Raw genomic sequence first — 23,553 nt, 5'->3', positions numbered from 1 at the left:
TATTCCTTGTCAAGAAGTTATTTACCATATCTGGATTCGGCCCATTTTCTGCTATATACACACAGTCTTCTAAGTAAATTTTTCTACTAAAATGTATCTTTACATTAAGTTGTTCAGACACTCTTTGCATTTATTTAAGAAGATGTTGTACTAATAATTCTGAAAATTTATAATGATATGTGGATTGGACTCCAGAAAGGGGCAAAATATTTAATATCTTCATAGGTTATTATGTGTGTTAGAAGAGGAAGAATTCTCTTCATGTAAGAGCTCTGTGGATACACTGAGGACTAATCATCAAACCTGGAACTAAGGTTCCTGGAGGAAGAAACACAGAAATCTGCTCTTAGTTCATGGATAGTGCTTTGGATGGGCAAATAAATTATGTTCATTTGTAGAACAATTACTTTAGAACCCACTAAGTACCAGATACTCATTTAGGTTTCAGGAATACATCAGAGTACAAAACAGACAACTATGCCTCAATGTCCTCCTGTGCTTTACATCCTAGAAGGAGGGACTGACAGAAACAGTCAATAAGTAGATTATATAGAATATTATAAGTGCTATGATAGTACAGGGTAAGGGATTTGGTAGTGCTTGGGTGCAGTGGGGGTTGAAAATCACAGAAGGTAGATGAGGTGGGTCTGACTGTGAAAAATCACAATGGCAGCAGAGTGAGCAAAGGGGAGAGTAGTAGGTAGGGTCAGTTAGGTAAGAAGGCCAGGTTTTGCACGGCCTCTCCGGCCATTGTAAGGACTTTGGCTTTTACTCTAAGTGAAATGAGAAAAAGGGCAGAGCATGATCTGACTTAAGTCTTCAACAATAACTGGCTACTATGCTGAGAATGGGTTGTATGGGGCAAAGGGGAGGAAAGTGGTTAAAAGGCTACTGAAATCATCTTAGATGGGACAAGAGTGGAGGGAGAGAAGGTGGCAAGATGCAGTTGCATCCTGGCTATAGGCTGACAGTAGAGCCAATAGGACTTCCCACTGGAAAGTACAAGCGGTAAGAGATAAAGAGAGGAGTGAAAGAGGTCTCCAAGGTCTGTCCTAAACAACTGAGTGAGAGTTAAGGTGCCTGATATCGCACAAAAGACTGACAAGAAAAAGAAACATTTCGTATAGTAATCTGTGTTATGGCACTCATATCGTTTCTAAACCAGCCTCCAAGAGAAATTTTGCCACATTTAAAAAGTTTCATTCTAGAGAGCGGGTGGGGCCTCTCTCTTTGTGAAGCTATTTAAGAATGATAGCTCTAGAGGTTTGGGGGTGTAAGTTCATACATAGCCTGAAGATGATGAAAAACAGAAGTCAGAAATATCAATGTGGAGTTTCAAAACACAAAATTTATCATTTGTGAAGCCAAAATTGGTGAAGGAATAGAGAGAGAGAAATGCTAACTGGGTAACAACTAACTGAGTCACTAAGAGACGAGCCTCAGTGAAGGGAAGTGGAACTAGAGACTACATAGTGATGATTAAACTCCATAAGTCCTAGAGGTGAGCCTTCTTTTTAGCCTGTCCCCTCCCAGAAAAAGAGATTTGGGAAGGCTAGGGTATTTGCACTCTGTTTTGAGGAGCAGGATAAAGGTAATGTGTTATTCCCTTTTGATTGTACTTCAGATATGATATAGTCTTGCAACTTGCAAGACTTTTCCACAGTCTTGCAGTGGAAAAATAAGGTTTATATGTTTTGCAATATTTAAACTTGCTTTTGACAAAATCTCTTGATTTTCAGAACAACTTTTTGAAGTAGATAAGACAAGTGTCTTAGTCAGTTCAGGCTGCTATAATAGAATACCATAAACTGGGCAGATTGAGCAACCAACGTGCATTTCTCACAGTTCTGAAAGGCTGGAACTCTGAAATCAGGGTGCCGACATGGTTAGAGTTTTGTTGTCAGCCCGTCACCTGGTCCACAGACAGCTGTCACTTCAGTGCATCCTCACATGGCGGAGAACAAAGAGGAAAAGCAAGTTCTTTCCTGTCTCTTCTTATAAGAGCTCTGTGATGGTTAATATTAAGCGTCAACATGATTGCATTGAAGGATGCAAAGTATTGTTTCTGGGTGTGTCTGTGAGGGTGTTGCCAAAGGAGGTTAACATTTGAATCAGTGGACTGGGAGAGCCAGACCCAGCCTTAATCTGGATGGGCACCATCCAATGGCTGTCAGCGTAGCTAGAAAAAGCAGGCTGATGAAGGCGGAAAAGCCAACTTGCTGAGTCTTCCAGCCTTCATCTTTCTCCCCTGCTGGATGATTCCTGCCGTTGAACATCAGGTTCCAGGTTCTTTGGCTTTTGGACTCTTGGACTTACACCAGTGGTTTTCCAGAGGCTCTCAGACCTGCAGCCACAGACTGAAGGCTGCATGGTTAGCTCCCCTCCTTTTGAGGTTTTGGGACTCCCACTGAGCCACTGCTGGCTTCCTTGCTCTTCAGCTTACAGACAGCCTATCATGGGACTAATACCTTGTGATCGTGTGAGTGAATTCTCCTTAATAAACTCCGTTTCCTATATATGTATATCCTATTAGTTCTGTCACTGTGGAGAATCCTACCTAATTCAGACTCTGACCCCATTATGTGAGCACCACCATCATGACCTAATTACCTCCCAAAAGTCCTACTTTTGTGGAAACACAAACATTCAGTCCATAGCAACAACATAAGTATTATTATTCCTATTTTATAGAAAGATGAAACAAAACTGAAGCTAAGAGAGGTTAAGCAATAGTCAAGGTATTACAAAGCCAATATATTGTTAAACCAGGATCACTTTTTCTAGATATACATTCATATACAAATCTTGTGATCCCTGCATTCTTACTGTTATCCATTCTTAACCAATACAGTTGGGAAAGCCCGGGTAGTATTAAGGCAACTGGCAGCTATACTTCCACTAAAAACTACTGTACACAGGCAAAGAGCACACTGATAAGAACAGCAACTAACAGTTCTGTTGTCTTAACAGAGAAACACATAGTCAAGCTTTCAGTTCTTGTTTCCATATAACAAAAAAAGCAAAGAAAAAAAGATCAACTGTTCATGCTACTGGGTAAGGTTGGTAATTTAACCAATGTAATTTGCTATCGACAATGCAGTCGTTAACTACAGCTTTTAGCAAGTCTTGGCCTCATTAGCCTCAAGTCTAATCAACACTAAAACAATTTATGTATACAAAATGTCTGTGAAATGACATATATCCCTGTACATATTTTACTAGGTACATTATAAAATGCTTCCCTAGTATAGTATTTTAAGAATGATTTTGACATTATTAAAACATAATTTATTTTCTTCATTAAAGAAAGTGAGTTGACTTATGTTCTTTTCTTAGAATTAATGGCAACAGTAAATGACGACATAACACACTTAGTTTGAAACATACGATATCAATACAGTGTCATTTTAACTATGAGGACAGCAATTTTATAATGATTAAAAGGTATCTTGTAAACATGATTTATGTTACTTACATAGCATTTGCAAATAATGATTTCTTTTAAGAGATACTTTCAAAAATAGATATTTTCAGTGATTTGAAAGTACTGATTACAATGTTGCTCAAATAAACCGTGAACTGTTTTAACAAATATGTATATTTTATAAATGTAACTAATAAATTTTTTTCTAAATGTGTTTTCCTAACAGATAAACTTTCAAAGTAAGAGGAAACATTTTACTTTTGGTACACCTGGGTACACTACTCATGGTAAATAGTATTTATCTGTATCTTTTTTTTCTTATAATTTCAGCCCTTGCCCAAATAAAGTATTAGACTTTGAAGTGGTCCTTCTACTAAACTGTGTTGCTCTTTAGTTATCTGTTTGACTAAGAGATTCAGTTGGTCATAACTTTACTCTGCTTCCAGGACTAGCTGCTTAAAAAATATGAGGTTAGCCTGCTTCCAGAAAACAATATAATAATCAATAATATATAAACATGTATTTAGTACAGGACCTGGGGTGCATATGCTCACTAAATATTAGTAATGGCAAAACCAGCAATTACGTTTGCGTCAAACTAATACTTATTTTCCCTTCTATTCTTCTCAGTAAAATGTCTGCACTGCTTTCAGTACCCAATGCTGAAACTTTTAATCACCCAAGCATACATTCAATTATTTCTTACCCAAACCAGTAACCAGTAGCCCATTGCTCTCAACATGGGACATCTGTGTTTGAATCAACGGTCCTCTGCAACCTAGTCCTGAAACACCAAATGCATTCCCTTGAGATGACTATGAAAACCAAACATTATTGAAGTTCTAGCCCTGGGCATGGCTGACTTGAGGTCAAGTTCAGTTACAAAAAAAAAAAAAATTAATAGAAGTGGAAAAAAATTAAATGATAGATTAGGAGACATATTAGGTACAAGCACTTGATTGTTAAGTAGCCTGAAAGGAAGAAAAATAAATAGAAAAACAAGAAAAAAAGTGTAGTAAAGAAGTCAGGAAAAAAGATGTTTAAAGGGTCAGGAAAAGGAGAAAAGGAAAGTTAAAAAAGAAAAAAAGCCAAAAAGTAAAGTCAATTGCAATTAAATCTGTTTTATGCCTGGCACACAGCTTACTATGTGCATGCTTTCTAAAGACTTAACGACTCTTTTTTCCCCCAACATATCTCCATAAACTTCCTGTACATATCTTTAATAGAATAAGTTGCAATTATTAGGATACAGAGGTTGAAAATATATGTTATTATATATAACACAGCAATTTGATATATAAAAGTTTTGCTAAATTAGTATCATTCCCTAGGTAGGTTTATTTCTCAAGTAGTGATTTTGTGCATTTGTGAAATTCAGACTTTTTATTCAGATACGTTTATTTTAAGGAACAGGTATGTTTATTTGAATGAAGTGGACTCAACTAACTTAGGTGTTCCTGTCCAAAAGACGTTGTTGGAATGAGCAGACAGGACACTTACAAATCAAAGTCAATTCCCCACATCTAGTAAAAAGTTTAAGGAAATTACTAAATGTCCAGAAAATAAGTAAAAGTATCAAGTGTTAATCTCAAAAGATTATGTTAAATTTCTACTATCCTTTCCTCATAAAATTTCCAGACCAATATCAGAATATTATCCAGATAGAGTATTATTGTGTCCTAAATTTACTATTATTTTGTAAGCTGAAGGGGAGAGAGAATCTAAACAAAATTAGTAGGTTAGTGAAAACATAGAATGAATTAACTACTTTTAATGAAGCAATGGGTCTGTATGAAAAACTATTTTTTAGAAATCTGTGTGAATTGTAAACATGATGAAAAGATCTTCTGAGAAGATATTTCTGAACATATACAAATGACAACTTACATGTCATGATGAAAGACTTTCTCAAAGGGAGCTGGAAGTTATATTGTAATAATAAATGCTTTTAAAGACACCGACAGATTAAAAGACCATACCATATACCAAGGCTTTAGTTACTTAAAAAGCTTTTGGCAAAATAAACTCTACATCTGCAGTCTATGGTTCCATATTTGAAGCTAACAATTTATGTGGTTTTATCTTTTGAGATACATTTGGTCATTGGAAATTTAATAGTCAACAGCAGCCTCTTGAAAACTTCAGATTTGAGGAGACTCCTGTGCGAACTGAAGAATTCACTGAATATAAAATTATAGTAATTTTAGCAGACTTAGAATCTAATGATTAACATTCATGCTGAGATTTTTCTAGATGTTGGCTAATATGTGTCCTTAGATAAGTATATTTTAGTTTCTCTAATTTTTTTCTTATTGAAAAGTGAATAACTTTTAATATTTTTTTCCCAATAGTACTGTAAGCTTCGCCTCAGTGCAATGATAAGTGTTTGTGTCTCTAAGCATGAGTTGGAACTTTTGAAAGATGATTTTTTTTCTGAAGATACACTGAATATGCATGTATTAAAGTTTATATCTAATGGCACTCCAATCCAGAAGTAAATACTGATTTCTTTTACCACAGGTTAGTTCTAGGACTTTTCATAAATGTAATTGTATAATACATAGTTTTGTGTCTAGATTCTTTTGCAAGTCACAGGGTTTTGCAATTAACCCATGATGCTGTATCTGCCAATAGACTATTCTTTTTTATTGCTAGGTAGTATTTCATTATATGAGTAAACCACAGGACAATTTATCTGTTTTCCTCCTGATAGACATTTAGGTTGTTTGGGCTATTGTGAATAAAGCTGTCATGAACATGCTTGTGTATGTTGTTGTATAATGTATTTTCATTTCTCTTGGATAAATACCAAGACTTGTGACTGTTCAGTAATATGAATGATACATGTTTGTCTTTATAAATAAGTCAAACCATTTTTTCAAGTGACGGCACCATTTTACACCATCACGAGTGAAGTTGCTCCAAATACCTATCAATTTATGGTGCCGTGGTCCTAGAGTCAGCATTTTGAAGCAGTACCTTTTTGATCCCCAAGCTTTCTAATTGAAAAGGGAAAAGAGTATGTAGACACAACTACATATATATATACATATATATATATATATACACACACACACACACACACACACACATATTGGCATTGTTAGTAATGACAAAGAAATCTTTGAAATGTATATAAATGTGAAAGAAAATGAATTGGTTAGTAAAGGCAATATAGCTATATAATAAAATAATACACATACATTAATTGGACATTTTTATTTTCAAAAACAATTCAAACCTACAAAAGAGTTGTAAGTATATTACAATGAATTCCCATATATTGTTCATCTACATTCACTTATGTACCAATGATAATACTGCTTTTTTAAAAAATAGCAGCTACTTTACGGTATTTTAAAAGGAAAAAACTACAGATCACATTTCCCTTTAGGTAACAACATAATCTGCATGTATTACACAAAGAAAAATGTTCTCAGTGTTTCCCTCTGGATAGTAAAATTATAGGTGATGAATTATGTTTTTCTTTTTGCCCATGTATAGTTTATACACTTTTTACAAAGAGCAGGATAAGATAATAAAAGGAGCTATATTAGTTCTCAAGGAGCTATTTTCTAATATACATAGTTCTTTTATTTAAATCCTAGGTTAAAGTGAAAATGTCAATCACCCTTGTGAATCTTTATCAAACTAGAGCAGCAGCCCACCTTATTTAGGGATTGTACAATACCTTATTATTTTCGGATCCTATGATTATCTACTGAATATTACTGAAATCTGCTTAATATTTTAGAAGTCTGTATAAAGCTAGAAAAAACTATTTTATTTCAAGGTTGACAACTTTATGTAAAACATAATTGATAAATTAATACCTTTCATTTAGATTCTGAAATTTCAAAGTAAATAATTCTGGATTACTTTACTTGAAAAAGGGTGCTGTGGAATAGAATACTACTTTTGATGCTATGATTCTAAAATAGATTTTTCTCCCTAAACCTCACTACATCATGTCTATTTCAATCCAGGCTACTGCCATCTTAAACTCCTTCTGGAGTTACCATTGATTACAGAAGATAAATGAGTTAGAGTTGCTTGTGGATGAGATGGTTGCCATTGATATATGTCTACAACAATGTGCTATGTTTATGTGGTTATACAGTCTCAGAAAAGAGTTGTAAACATTAACACTGGACCTAAAATTTTCATGGTTTCTTGTATTTCACCGACGCTTATCGTATATGGCTTGTAGATTTAGAGCCAGAACTTGTTAAGGCACAATATAGATAAATAAACTATAAATATGAAAGCTCCTAGCCTAGAAACCAGAGGCACCTAGAAATAAATTATAGGCTCCATTATATATTATAAAAGCTAAACAAACAAACAAACACAAATAAAAGATGAATTTATGAATGAATTACTTTATAAATAAATATTGACTAAAGCGTTCATCCATAACAATATTCACTTCCTCTTCCCTACATCAGTGCAGTGTTTGAGCACCTGAAGGTAATTCTTCCTATTTGAGAATTCTTCCTTAGGCTGAATTGAAATCGTTTCCATAAACCTTGAAGACATACATAAAATTACTATCCATGGCCCTTAGGAGAACTGTTTTTTCAGGGTTAAAATAGCTTAACGTTCTGCTGTTCAATTTATTTTATAATTCTCACCTTAAAATTATAATTTTGCAACTAAAAATACAGTTAGTAGTAGTAACTATGGAGAGATTCATGTCAGGTTATAAGACACTTAAGGCTATAAATTTGCAGGTGAAATTCCAGATCAAAGAGAAGGAGTAATCAGTGCCTTCAAACCTTAGCAGCACTGTATATTGAGTTGTGCTTCTGAAAAAGTGTATTTGCACTGAAAAATGCAAATTGTGGATCTTGACATTTGAAAAATTCATTATCAAAGTAAAGATATTGGAAACTTAGTTTTTGTACAATTTCATATTTTAAATAATATGGGGTTTGTTTAAAGCAGCATTCCTGTGGCCATCTTTCACAAGATGTCTGAAGGAAAATGTTCCAGAGTAAAATGAGTTTGGAAAAGGCTGCATGTTCTATTTAGCTTTGGATCTTTATAATGCAAGATAACATACTGAAGGTTCTACTTTGTATACCTTTCATAATGCACACTGGGAAATGCTTGTTCAAAGCAAGTTCATTGGTATATTTGTTTATTTAACCATTTATTTAACATTATTACTACGTTGATTACCTTTTCTTTCATTGAACCAAATAATTTTGTTAAAGATCCAAGCAAACCATTCAAATACAAAATTGTTTAATCAGGTTACAACTTAAAAAGAGAAATGGCAAAAACCAAGAATCCACAGTTTATACAACTTATCAAAAATAAGCACATAACAACAGATACTAAAATTACCTCAGTACTTATTCTTGAGATGGTTATTATTTTGTTCAGCATAAAACTGTTTAAATTTATTTCTTTATTCATTAAAATGCTATATAAATGTCATATGTCATAAGAACGAATATCACTATTGTAGTGTTATGTAAATTATTAATTGATAGCATTAATGATAGGTTTTTAACCAAAACATGTAAGACTTCATCAGTGTTTAAGGTGGGGAATAAAGCAACAATTTATCAGAGTAAATTTCATCTTTTAAATGGAAAAGTGTACCTTACTGCATTAATGATGCTGTTACAGAATTTTATCTAATCTCCCAACAGTAGTGATTCACTAATATCTGTCCTGAGTAAACAGTCATTCTTTCAAGTCCTGAAGAGGCCTGTGTCCAGTGTACCAATCAAAAAATTACAGACAAAAAGTAACTCGGCTTAAGCCATTTTAACAATGTGATATTAATTATGACAGTGTGGCTGAGTTCAAGCTAAATAGTATTTCAAGTTTCAAATTGTTTGGATTTCTTTTTGGTTACATAGTCCAAATATATAAATCAGCTGCCTTCTGAAAATTGGAGTTTTAAGCGGAATCTCACTAAGACTTGTCTTGTTATCTAGATCTAAATAAAAAGGGATTTACATATTGTCAGTATATACTGAACAGAAAACCTTGTAAAACAGTAATAAACTGGAGGGATGCATTAGTTTTAACACAAAGCAAAACCTTGTAAACTTAGGAGACAGATAAACCTGCCAATAGAATCACAATTTTAAATGTGAATCTTTATCGAAGTGGTAAAGCAGTGTAGAGAAGGATTTTAAGTCAGTTAATTAGTCTTTATGGTCACTTCTGTTGACTAGAAGTAAAAACACCAGCAGAAAGGAAGATAAATTAAGGAGTACCCCCAGAAAAGAATTGCAATTCATGGTAAATAAGAAAATAGAATTTCTCTCATTAAAAACTAAACAAAACAAAAATATATAAATAAAACCCCAAAAAATCTATGTCATGTGTCATGAAAGACAAGTTAACAGAATGTTTCAACATCAGTTGTACTGTTATATCTTACAGGAAGCAGAAGAGAAACTAAACTTTGTTTCAGTACTGAATTAAATTATCAAGAGCGGAGTGAGAAGACAGCTATTTTTATTTTACCACCATACCTTCCGTAATCTGCTACTGTACATTCGGTCAACAATTCTTGTGGAAAAAAAAGTTGCAAGTAACCAAAAAAAGAGTGTTTGGAAAAAATAAGTCTAAATTGTGTCACCAGTAAAACAATATAAAATGAAACAACAACAACAAAAACCCTTGAATGGCTCTATTGAGGCAGTAATGCCATCCAAACCCAGAGCAACACATGGACTGTTCATCTCACATTGTTTTCCACATTTTTTGCACAGTGACTATTTGTAACTACATGTATATGCAAAAGCATATTATGAAAATCCAGTAGCAGATAGAAGCCTTTGGTTAAAGTTGGAATAACAAACACATAAATATGAAAATGATGTAACAGGATGCGAGCAAAACTAGAAGACAAAGGAACGAAGGTACAGTAAATTAAGCGATTTCTGGTTAGGACTTTAATTCATTTGGCCTTTTCCCCTTTCAAAAGCTCTAAAAAGTAAAATATGCAGGTGTTTTCCAAACAAAGTTACAGGCTTTCAATTATAAAATAAAGAAGTTCTCTAATTCTCTGGGAAATTAATATGCTAAATATCATCATTCTGAATTGACTTTAGTCTAAAATTCAACTAGGACGTGTTAATGCAGTCAATACAGAGTCAGGTTAGAAAGTGTTCGAAGAGATTTAGAAAAGTAGTGACATCTGTTCTAAAAGATGCTTGATGATGCATTTATATATTGATTTATATGTACACTTAAAGAAATTCAAGAAACATCTGTAAAGTTCTAAGCTATTTTATAGGATTCTGGATTTGGTGACCTCTCTGCTGTTTGTTTCTCAGCAAGTGTTCAAGTTTCAACATGGCTCCCAATGTTTTGGTGTTTGCCCCCAGAAAGATGATTGGGGCCTTTTCTCTGATGCCTGACCCGAGGAAATCCTTTCAAATATTAAAATCATAGCCTGGTGGTATTGTTTCAAGGGAATATCTATTGATTTATCCAAGAGCTTGTACAAGCTCATATAACAAGGTTTAATTTAGATTTATTACAAGACTTAGTTGTTATTTTTATTATTCCAGAATATGTAAATATAAAGTCAAGAAAAATAATACATATCTCTGTTACTTGAAAGTCAGGGCTCTAGTCACTCAAGCAAAAATGCCAGACATGTGTTGTTTTTATACCCTAAAGAATTGTGGCATGGTCAGGCAGAAGGTAAAACTGTACAGTGGCTGTTGGAGAAGTAACTGTGTAAGTACCTCAGTAGACAAAGCTGTGGCATTTTAGTCACCCTCACACAAGAAGAAAGGAGCAGAAGCATAACAACTTTGCACTCAATTAAGCAAGAAAATGGGAATGAGCATTATTTCTTGTGATTTGAAGAGAAATACTGTTTTCTTGTTTGTTTGTTTTTTACTTGATTGAAGGATTGAGGTTTGAAAAGACAGATGGCTAAATTTGTTTAAGATTCTGAGTCCATTCAGTTTTTTGCCACTGTCATATAATGCATGTTTCCAAATTAAGCCAATCATACTTTCCCTTTCCTGTGAATTCTAGGATAGCACGTATCACACTCATCCTTATATCTTAGCTATTTCTGCACATCTGAAGTTCTTGGTAAAATTATAAGCTCCTGGCAACAGGGGCATTTCATCCGCTTATGATGTACCACAACACTTTAAGCAATGTTGTGCACATCTTGGGTTCTCTTTAAATATTTAGCACATCAGTAGGCTTTGCAACAAATGGGATACTCACAATGAAGAAATAATACTATAGACCAGTTTGGAGCTCAAAAACTCCAACAAATGTAGTTGACTTGAAATATATGTATGCATTTTGTGGTGCTTTGTATATAAAAAAAGTAAAACATGAAATTAAAGAAGAAACTACAAAATATCTTTGCTACTTTTTCAGAGACTTAAAACAACAACAACAACAACAACTACAACTACAACAACAACATTTGGCTGGGTGCGGTGGCTCATGGCAGAAATCCCAGCACTTTGAGAAGCCAAGGCAGGAGGTTCACTTGAGACCGGGAGTTTGAGACAAGTCTGGGCAACACAGCAAGACCCCCATCTCTACAAACTATTTTTTAAAAAATTAGCTGGGCATGGTGGTGCATGCCTATAGGATTAGCTACCTGGGAGGCTGAGGGTGTCGGATTGCTTTAGCTCAGGTGTTTAAGGTTACAGTGAGCTATGATCATACCACTTGCATTCCAGCCTGGGTGACAAAGTGAGACTCTGTCTCTAAAATTAAATTAAATTAAATTAAATTGAAAAAAACACTCTCTATCCTCTGCAAAGTTTTACAATACGGATGTAATTATTTAGTTTTAATCAGGTTGGCCATTTTCTGGCAGATGCTGCAAAAGCAATATTTAAATAGAATATGGCTAGATGGACTGCTTTCATATGTGCAAATGCTGCAGGTTTTCCCAAAATAACCTGTTAGAAATTTCATTGCTATTTTCTTAAGACTTACAGAACGCTGCCTAAAATATGGATGATCAAATTCTGTTTTTCTAAAGGCAAAGTCAATACATTCTGTCATCTAGAAAAGATGATTTCAAAAACTAAGAGCAGAACAGCAACATATAGGGAGAGGTGCATATGTGTTTGTTTTGCATCTTATTTTTAAAACTATTACTTGGAGATAAATCTTATCTTTAATTTCATAATCCACTTTGCATGAAGGCATTTGTGTTTCACTAAGAGGTCACTTACCTGTACATCTTTTTGTACATTTAAGGAGTCAATGGAAATAAAATTACAAAAAAGGGCTTTCATCCCCCCAAGAAATTAGATCTTAGCAAGGATCTCATTCCCTACTCAATCAGAGGGACTGGCACTCCACTGATGTCTATAGAACATCCTAAGGTCTCCAGTAGAATAAATCAAGAAATAAATATATAATATATAATACACAAATATATACAATACTAAGTGTGTGTGTGTGTGTGTGTGTGTACTTAAATGTTTGTGCATGACAGAATGTATAATTACAGTTTATAATGCTCCTTCAATATGAATACTGGATTAAAGTAAGTTCACCGTGTTCTTTATAATAAGGTGCTGGGGACTTGGGGCAGAGCAAAGTGGAGGAATAGAAGGCTCCACCAATTTTCCACCCAAAATGGACACCAATTTAACAACTATCTACACAAGAAAAAACCTTCATAAGAACCAAATACCAGGTGAGCACTCAAAGTACTTGGTTTTAACTTCATATTGCTGAAAGGCACTGAAGAGATAGGAAAAACAGTCTTGAATCACTAGTGACAAGCCTCCCCCCAGTGCCAGCAGCAGTTGTGTGATGCTGAGGGCGTGACTGTGATAGCGATGCCGTATATCTTGATTGTGATTGTGTATACATGGTTATATATATTTGTCAAAATTCATCAAGCTGTACATTGAAGAATGGAGTATCTTACTGTATGTGAATTATACCTCAATATATCCAGTAATCGTGACTTGAGTAATAAGACTATCATATCAAGATGTTGTCTGATAGACCAGATACTGTGGGACTACCAACTCCTTGATTGGAATAACATTCTATAAATGTACTTAAAACTGGTGTTTGATTTAGGACAACCATTTTACAGTTTTGTTTCATATCAAGCTTGTAATCCATTAAAACATCCTATATGTATCTAGTTTCTAAAAAATTAAATGCAATATTTGATACTAATACTTTAAAGATTTCATCTTATGTATTTAAATCTATCATATGAACTTGATGAAATCTTTTGTAATCTACATATTGCTATACAAAGGATTAGATATTCTATACAGTCTTGTGTCATTTACAATTTAGTCAATATGCTTTTTTCACAAATCATCAGAAAAATGCAAATAAAAACCACAATGAGATACCACCTTACCCCAGCCACAATGGCCAATATTAAAAAGTTAAAAAACAGATATTGGCATAGATTGTGGTGAAAAGGGAATGCTTATATGCTGTTGGTGGGAATGTAAATTAGTACAACCTCTATGGAAAACAGTATGGAGATTTCTCAAAGAACTAACAGTAAATCTACCATTCAACACAGCAATCCCACTACTGTGTGTATACTCAAAGAAAAATAAATCTAAATAAATTAATGAAATATCTTTGTCCTTAATCATTGATAAAATCTTCAACACTGGAAGTGAAGTTACATATGTTCTGGATGTTATCATTTTAGTTCTTTTTTATTTGAAAGAAACATTTTAAATATTTCTTTTAATTTTTACTACTGGTTAATTGTTTTAACTAAATCATGTAGATTACTGTAAAATTTTGTTTTCTTCATATCTCTTAACATTTATAGATTTGAGTGTTTATAAAATGTATAAACCTTTATATATTTGAGAGTTTTAAAAATATATAATTTTTTTAAAATGATGTGATATTGGCCAGGCGCAGTGGCTCATGCTTGTAATCCCAGCACTTTGGGAGGCCGAGGCGGGCGGATCACTAGGTCAGGAGATCAAGACCACGGTGAAACCCTGTCTCTACTAAAAATACAAAAAATTAGCCGGGCGTGGTGGCGGGCACCTGTAGTCCCAGCTACTCGGAGAGGCTGAGGCAGGAGAATGGTGTGAACCTGGGAGGCAGAGCTCGCAGTGAGCCGAGATTGCGCCACTGCACTCTAGCCTGGGCGACAGAGCGAGACTCTGTCTCAAAAAAAAAAAAAAAAATGTGATATTAAATTTTTGTACGAATATATCTTAAGTTATTTACATTCATTCCATAAAATTAGATATATATATATATATATATATAAGTAATCCCCATTGTTTGAAATTACATTATGCTATCCTTTGCTTGACGTTGTGATATTCCTAACCTTCTAAATTGTTCTGTGAAACATGAACACATACACACACAGACACATGATCTCAACAGAAAAAAATATTTTCTATACACATTCCAGTTCATTTTTAGATTTGTTAGTGTGCAAACATTTTCAATTATAGAACAGAAAAGATTCCTCTTCCAAAAAGTGAGGTACATGTTGACATGTATGTCATCATTTGTGAATCATCAATCATCATTTGTGATTGAGAAACCATGCTGTATTCTCACATAATTAGGTTTAGATACTGAAATATTTTAGTCTTGTTATAAGATGTGCAAAGATATTTTAAATAGCATTATATTCTCAGAAATAACATTATGTAGATTTAATACTTCTTAATAATTAACTTTCTATTTACCCATCAATTTCAATGATGAAATATCTTTCAAGATTCTCCAAATAAAAAACTTGTAACACACGATAAGAAAATGACAGATTTTTAAACCAACCCTTCTCTATTTCTGGATACTTGAGATCACTATTTCTTCTACCTTATAATCCACTCATTCAGAAATATCTTAAATTTCCAAGGGTGACATCCGAGGCTCATTTGCTTTTGCAAGGTTTCCAGGCAGGTAAGAGTCAAGGAATTCAAAGTAATACACACAGCAGGAGAAATTAACTTACAGATATGGATATAATTTAGGCATGCACGCAGGGGCTTGGCTGATTTTAAATGTACAGAATTACCTACTTCATGTTTCATCATGTCTTCTTTATTGTACTACATATGGAAATGCCAATAAAAACTATTAAGCTAAAAAATACTTTATGAAAGTTGTAAAATGTTAGTTTGCATTACACTTCAATCAAAAATATGGCTAATTCAAAGCTCTGTTCATTACCTCTCTCTTTTTCTAGTTCAGTTCCTGCAATACTCCCCAAAAAGGCCTGTGGGCATCTGAAAGATTGGTTCCAGCATATAAATTAACAGACATTGAGGCTAAGAGGAAACCACCCCTAAGTTGTGGTATGATTGTTTTCATACTGAGAAATAGCACGTATTTTATCTGTAGTGAAATTCATAATAAGAATGCAGAAATAAAAGTGTGAACTCTACTAATAAACAGGAAAAAATGTTCTGCTAAATTTTTTAAATTAGGTGAGAAGTGACAAAATATTTTCAAAAATAAGTAACTCCAATGAAACATAAAAAATATATGATTTTTCAGGATACTAAGAAAACATGTTTTCTTTTTCCACAAGTAATTTTTCAAACAATATTTTCTAAACCTTTTAAATTTAGTTATCACTATGTTCTTGCTCTCAGGGGGCCTACACGGCAGATGTAAAGATAGGACAGGTCTCACATTTACTTAAAACAAGAATGAAGAGGAAGAAATTCAAAAGTAACCAAGCTTATCATAAAATGTCGAGATTACAGAATTGGGAATTTGAGAGCTAAATTCATATATTTTTTAAAAATATATTTTTGTATACCTTCTCTATAACTGTGTGACTCATGTCTTCTAGAAATATGACCATAAAAGAGTAGCAAGTGAAGAATTCCAGAACATGAGAAATTAGTTAAGGTATACTGATAAAATGTCAGCAATAGATCATTTCTTAACTTTGATGCATATTTAAAAATAACAACATTTGATGCATATTTAAAAATAAATGAAATAACAACATTTGATGCATATTTAAAAATAAATGAAAAAATCAAGAAATGTCAAAATATAGAGAAAAGGTCGGTTTTGCATAATCATTTGATACGATAGTGGTTCATCTTACCTCTACTACCAGCTGCTGAAGAGATGGTGATGCTACAGGATACAGACTAGAGTTCCCCCTTATGGGACTGTGGAGGCTAATATAAGCCACAACATTTTTCTGAAGAACCTTCTTGAAATCCTGAAATAATAAAAAAAGGATCTATCTGTAACACAAATAAATAGATTCTACTATTAGTTAGATGTTGAATAATGAACATTTCATTTCATACTTAAAATTATTATGTTGCATAATTACCTTATCCCTTTTTTTTTTCTTTCTTTCTTTTTTTTGAGACAGAGTCTAGCTCTGTTGCCCAGACTGGAGTGCAGTGGCGTGATCTCGGCTCACTGCAAGTTTCACCTCCCGAGTTCACGCCATTCTCCTGCCCCAGTAGCTGGGACTACAGGCGCCGGCCACCCCTCCAGCTAATTTTTTATCTTTTTAGTAGAGACAGGGTTTCACCATGTTAGGATGGTCTTCATCTCCTGACCTCGTGACCTGCCAGCCTCAGCCTCCCAAAGTGCTGGGATTACAGATGTGAGCCACTGCACCCGGCCATAATTACTTTCTTAAAAAAGTGATCCTATACTATTTAATAGTGTACACAAAGATTATAAAAGGATTTTAAACAAGAGTGGTAAGAGTTAGATATATAATAAACTATATTAAAGGCATGTTCCTGACAAAAGTCAAATTTTAAGAGAAAATGTTCTTCAAAGGTTAACACAGTATGGATTTAACTACAGAATATGAATGCAACTTAATTTTAGAGTTACTGAATAAGAGGAGAGATATAGATAAACCACTTCAGTGATGAATAAAACCAGCCTTTTACTTTTGAAGCAATGAGCTACTCTGCACAAAATAACCCTGTGTTATCAGCAAAATGGGCCATAATACAATGTAATCTTGCAAATATTACCTTAAAAAAAAACCTGATGCATTTCATGCACACAAGCTGCACCAAATGATTCCATATAATAGTTTTCCACTTCTCTTCTGCTCCTTACCACACAAAATTGAAGACCACTGATCCTATTAAGAAGGACCACTAAGTCTTTCTGCTATTTTCCTGTTTTTTTGTGTAAGCATTTAACAAATAATTGTCATGGTGGCAGTTCTACAGAAACGTCCTAAAAGATTACATTATGTCATAACTTGGGAAAGTATCTTTCTTCTTCTAATACTATGAAATGAAAGACTACAAGGACTCGTACACCTGCCAAATTGATAATGTCATCCTATTTTATTTTTATTTTTTTCATTGTAAATTGACAGCTTAAAATTGTATAATTTTATGGAGTACAAAGTGATGTTATGATTTATGAATATAATGTGGAATAATTAAATTAAGCTGGTTAACATATTCATCACCCCAAATACGTTACATTTTTTGTGATGAGAACACATAAAATTTACTTAACAATTTTGAAATGTGTAATACTCTATTACTAAGTATATTCGCCACGCCACACAATATATAATAGAAGTTTACCATTTTCTCCCCATTCCCTCCATACCCCAGGCTGAAACCACCATTCTACACTCTGTTACAGATGAATAGAAAAAGAAAATGTGTTATATATACACAATGGAATACAATTTAGCCTTGAAAAACAAGAAACTTCTCTCTTTTGTGATAACATGGATGGAAATGGAGAACACTACGCTAACTAAAAGAAGCCAGGGACAGAAACATAAATACTGCATGCTTTCACTGTTATCCATACTTTATGCTGAAAATTCAGCTATACCTCTGAAAGAGGGCTGAAAAGACAATCATTTAAAATTAGTAAACATTTTAAGTGCACTTAAATGATGAATTTTAAGCTTGAGTAATTTTTCCATAATATTGTTCAAAAATATCTGTTACTTAAGTGCTATGAAATATCAGCTTCTATTAGCACACTACCATATAGACACTGTCTATATGTTAGTCTATATAATTCTCATAAGACTATATAATTATAGACTATATAATTATCTATAGACTATATAATTATAGACTATATAATTAGACTACTTAATTATAAACTATATAACTATAGACATACAGACATTGTCTATATGTTACTCTATGTAATTCTCCTAAGATAGGCGTTAGTAGACTCATTTGAGCAATCAAGTCTTAGGGAAGTTAATCTTGCCTAAGATGACATGTTCTATGGTAAAGAGAATTTGAACTATGACTTCTTTTATTCCAGCATCTATAATATTTCCACAATAGCCTCTGACAAATGAAGATTCTTCACAGAAGAAATGGTACTTTTTAAAGTATAGAACCTATTTAGCAAAATGTTATAATTTTTCTCAAAGATCAAGATCAGTATTAAATCAATTCTCTAATAATTCTGTCTATAAATTCCATTGTTAAATTTATTGACCAACATCATCTAATCCTCTTAACTACAAATGTGGGTTTCCAGAGTTTTCTATGTAAGCAAAATTAAATGGGGCAATATGACATGTCAATAAGGGCTTTCCTCACTCCCTTTCACGGGGAAATATATTTAGAGCATAAATTAGTTTCAGTCTAACATAAACTCTTTCATTCTCAGGATTACATTTGACATGAGTAGGCAAAACAGGACAACTAGTAGTTTTCTAAATTTCTCTTCAACAGGATGTTTACAAAATGGCTTCATGAATTGCATTGAAACAATCTGGTGAGACACAGTAAATTATAAAGATACATTTTGTAAGCCAATAATCAAATGTATATTATTTATCATTTTCATTACTTATATGTCTTTGCCCGTCTAGTCACCTAAAATGCCAGTAAATGAATGTATATAATCAGTTGCCAAATGTAAATACATATGTAAACATTCAAAGACATTGGTATTTAATTGTTCGAATAGGAATAATCCTTTTTAACAAAATTTTTTTCCTGTGAACTCCCATATTGTAGTTGTTGTATTTTTAGCATCATTGAGTAAGAAAATATACAATTATCAAAAGGTACAATGACTTCATAAAAACTTAAAAATGAATGTGTATTAACCACAAAATTATCAACTTACTTTGACAAAAACTATTGCTCACACACAATGCAAGCCCACATTGATTCAACTTACAGGCTCTGATGCTTGATGCTCAACTAAATTTTATAATAAAATTTTCCATGCATTGGGGTTTGAGATGTTTACATTAGAAACTATTAATTTAGACAAGCCTAGTCTATTCTAAAACATAGTTCAGAAATATATATTTTAATTTATAATTAACATAAATTAATTGTGAAAGTTACTAGATAGGTATCTAGAAGACCTAAAATATAGTTTGATATGGCAAAATACATCTTTGGAATTTGAAAAGAATCTTTAAGACATTTTAAAGATATGTGCTTTACTGTTACAGGAAAACTAAAACATTAATTTCATTGTTTCTGATTTATTAAAAATGGTATAGATTACAAACATATTCCCTAAACTGTTCTGTAACTTGTTTACCAATCTTTAAAGTAATTTGGAATATGAGTTTGAGAGGTTGGTTCAGCTATTTCATTTCCAGCTTACTTACAAATTTGTCAACTTAAAAAGATTCTTTAAGCAATGGAACTTTTTCATTTGAAGTAGTTCTTTTGAATATGGCTCAAACATTCACACCACTCATTTGCATACAGAAAAGCATTCCAATTTACAATGTGTGAATCTTGATGAATTTTACACTGAAAAAGTTTTTTCATATTTAAGTCTATTCTTTCCTTCAAATTAAAAAAGATACTTGCTATCTTCTTTTCTATACCTTTTTAAATATTTTCTTTGATTTAACAGATTTTTATCTTTTTTGAGCGATTAAAAATAAAAATGTAGCAAAATAATTTCCTATTAAATTTTTCTCCTCAAAGTTGAAGTAGTGAAAAAACTACAGTATTAAATTATCTTGCTTTCCTAGTAAAATTATGTAGTGTTTTTGGTTTACGTATGTCTATTGAACCTCTTTTTTAAAACAAATCACAAAAGTAAATAGACTTTCTATCAATCCAATTATCACTTATCATATTCCATTAAAAATACAGTGTATTTATGAGACCCAGGTCTGTCAGAAGCGTTTGAGGCTTAAATTCTCCAATATTTCAGTTGTATTCTAACTGTACCTCGTTGCATGCTAGATTTCATTTGGATACAGCTTTCCTAAGGTGCTTAGGTAGGTAGGTAGGCAATAGATAGGCAGGTAGGAAACAGAAGGTAGGGAGATAAGGGTGAAAGAGTGGAGTGGTAGGAGGAAAAAGTGGATTTTAAAATGTATTTTACATTCAATATCCGTATTGAAGAGAGAAAACATAATGCTAAGTTAACAAACATTTAATATAGGAGATTGTTCCCTAATTCCAGATTATTCCTAGAAAGTGTAGAAAAAGAAAGATAATATGTATCATCGGATCCTTTTTTGTCCAATGCCTGTCATCCTGTCTTCTAAGGAGAAATACAATAATAAGGTAAACACTATTGTGTGTTAGACTGTATCAGGGTTTATAAGTCTGGTAACAATTGGGATAAGATATTTGAAGGTCATATGTAGTTTGCTGTGGTCTAGCTCTAACTCTGTCTTATTATTATAAGCCATTTCAGCAAATTAGGCAATGTGACATTTTAGTTGAGAAGCACATTATTGCCCTTGGCTTTGAACATTTAACTTTGTCTACTTTAGCAAACTAAGAAAAGAAAAGAAAAGCACTGTAATTAATGTATATTTTGCTTTACCTCTCCCCATTCATATGAGCCAATATTGCCAAAAGCTGTTCCTCCCCAAGAACAGAAAACAATCGTTCGGTCTGGTCTCCACCCTCTCTTAACTTTTGACATCAAGGCACGGATAAACGCTGTGATTATTGCAGTACTACTGGCCCATTCTTGTCCATTATAACTGTGTGCAGTGTGATGATGGCTGCCAACTATGATATACCGGTCTGAAAATAGAAAGGGACAAGAGCCATTTAAAAAAATGTAAACCTTAACAATAAATTTAATGACATTTACATAATTCTATTGCACAACTGAGCAATAATTAAGCAAAATTGTTCTAATAATTAAGACTACTTTAATTTTTTTTTGCCCACTGTCTTAATTCACACATCTGTGTATATCAAAGCAGAGGCAGCTGCTGAACCCAATTATGAATCCAAAGCTTAGCTCCATATTACTCTCCTTTAGAACATGAATATTAATTAATGAAGCATGTAAATATGCCACAGTGAAACCCTTATCTAACATTTTTCCAGACTCAGAGTGGGAAGTGCCCTGTAAACAATGTATGTATGCTCAGTAAATATTAATAAACTATTAATACATTTAAGAAGGCGCTTTAAATATTAAAAATGTGGTAGTCATGTATGGATTCTGCAATAAATTAATTCCATAGGGAATTAATTACAGCTTCCAACTTATAATTTTAGGCCCTCTCCTTTCTGTGAAGAAAAAATAAAATAAAATTCACCAATATCAAAAGTCATTCAACTGTTGTAAAAGTTGCCTTTTACGTATTTTATTTCATACAATCATTCAACATTTATTCGATACACTATTAGGAGAGCCTTCCTAACACATGGAAGTAGCCTGTTCAATGTACATTACTGAATATTTTCAATAATAAGTCTGAAAATGCCCCTCGAGAGTTTCCTCCGTTTTTGTTGTCAGGGAATGTTATTGGTAATAATAACATATCTGAATTTATCTGACCAAGTATCTTCATACATCTGTGCAAAAATTTTTCTTCATTGAATATCGTTTTATTACCAGATGTCCCACAACTGGATGGTAAGTTGTGCAGACCCTGAATCCAGCCTGCTTGGGTTAGAATCCAGGCTTTGCAAGTCACTAGTTGTGTGACCTTGGAAAGCTTATTTCAACTTTCGATGCCTTAGTATTTTCATCTTTAAGGTAGGAAAACAAATAGTACATCCTCCATTTAGTTGTTTTGAGTTTTAGGAGTTACTATTTGTAAGCCACTTTGAACAATGCTCAACACAAAGCAGGTCTTACACGTGTGGAATAAATGAATCACCCTTTGACTTATAACACCAAAAAGCTACCTTACAAGAAACGCCACAGTATGAAGATATTTTAGTTTTCCACACAGGAATTGGCAATGGATTTGATCTGCCAGCATTTTATTAAGGTTTAATTAATGGGCGGTGGCTCAGCCTGTAATCCTGGTACTTTGGGAGGCCGAGGCAGGTGGATCACGAGGTCAGGAGTTCAAGACCTGCCTGGCCAAGATGGTGAAACCTCATCTCTACTAAAAATACAAAAATTAGCCAGGCTTGGTGGCGGGCACCTATAATTCCAGCTATTTGGGAGGCTGAGGCAGGGAATTGCTTGAACCTCAGAGGCGGAGGATGCAATGAGCCAAGATCGTGTCACTACATTCCAGCCCTGTGATAGAGCAAGACTCTGTCTCAAAAAAAAAAAAAAAAAAAAAAAAGATTTAATTAGTGGTATACGTAGTGTGAGAGTGTGTCTGCAAATGTTAAAAACCCAAGAATTTATTCACTTATCTCCCATAAATGTCTCAAAGTTTTGCTTGGAATTGTCTGCATTCTAAATAAACCATATCTAAGAAACAATGCTAATTGATTATTGTTTCTGATCTTCAAAGTTATTAAATAAAATGTCACGTAAATAGTCAATTTTTTGTAAAATTCAAATAAGCCAAATTTGAGAAGATTTGCATATTATACACTGAAGAATACTAATGGTAAAATTGATTTTTTCAATTCCAGGAGTTTATTTTGTACAGTGAATTTTCTTCACTCTAAAACTAGTATAATTTGTACAACTGGATTTTCCAATAACAACTTGCAAATGTATCAGTGATGATAAATATTCTAGTGCTTCAATTGAGAACCTTATGATGGAAATTTGTTGAAATTCAATAGTAACAATTTTCAAATTTATTTATATCTTATATTTAAAGAACTATAATCAGAGGTTGTTCAACATTGTAACTGTAATCAGAGAAAATAACTGGCTTTCATGAACTTTGTAAGAGTTGGCCAGCAAGAAACCAGGAGGCTATAAAACTTGATCTTAAAATTCTGAGCTAGCAACTAGGCCAATTTTACTAAAGTCATGGAAAAGAATAATTC

At 33.2% G+C, this 23,553-nt stretch overlaps 1 protein-coding gene across 1 annotated transcript in view; it reads right to left on the bottom strand.

Moving 5' to 3' along the window:
• Positions 1 to 23,553, bottom strand: part of NAALADL2 (N-acetylated alpha-linked acidic dipeptidase like 2) — a 948,145-nt gene that overhangs the window by 324,597 nt on the left and 599,995 nt on the right. Inside the window, exons 8-9 of the mRNA XM_030822838.1 lie at positions 21,170 to 21,375; positions 16,482 to 16,601 (exon numbers count right to left, since the gene is read on the bottom strand). Of these exons, the coding sequence (XP_030678698.1) occupies positions 16,482 to 16,601; positions 21,170 to 21,375 (326 nt within the window). The remainder of the gene's footprint in view (positions 1 to 16,481; positions 16,602 to 21,169; positions 21,376 to 23,553) is intronic.

This window comes from Nomascus leucogenys, chromosome 11 (genome assembly GCF_006542625.1).
Source record: "Nomascus leucogenys isolate Asia chromosome 11, Asia_NLE_v1, whole genome shotgun sequence".
NCBI lineage: Eukaryota > Metazoa > Chordata > Mammalia > Primates > Hylobatidae > Nomascus > Nomascus leucogenys.
Note: the sequence above shows the minus strand (reverse complement) of the source record. Positions and strands in the feature narration are given on the sequence as shown.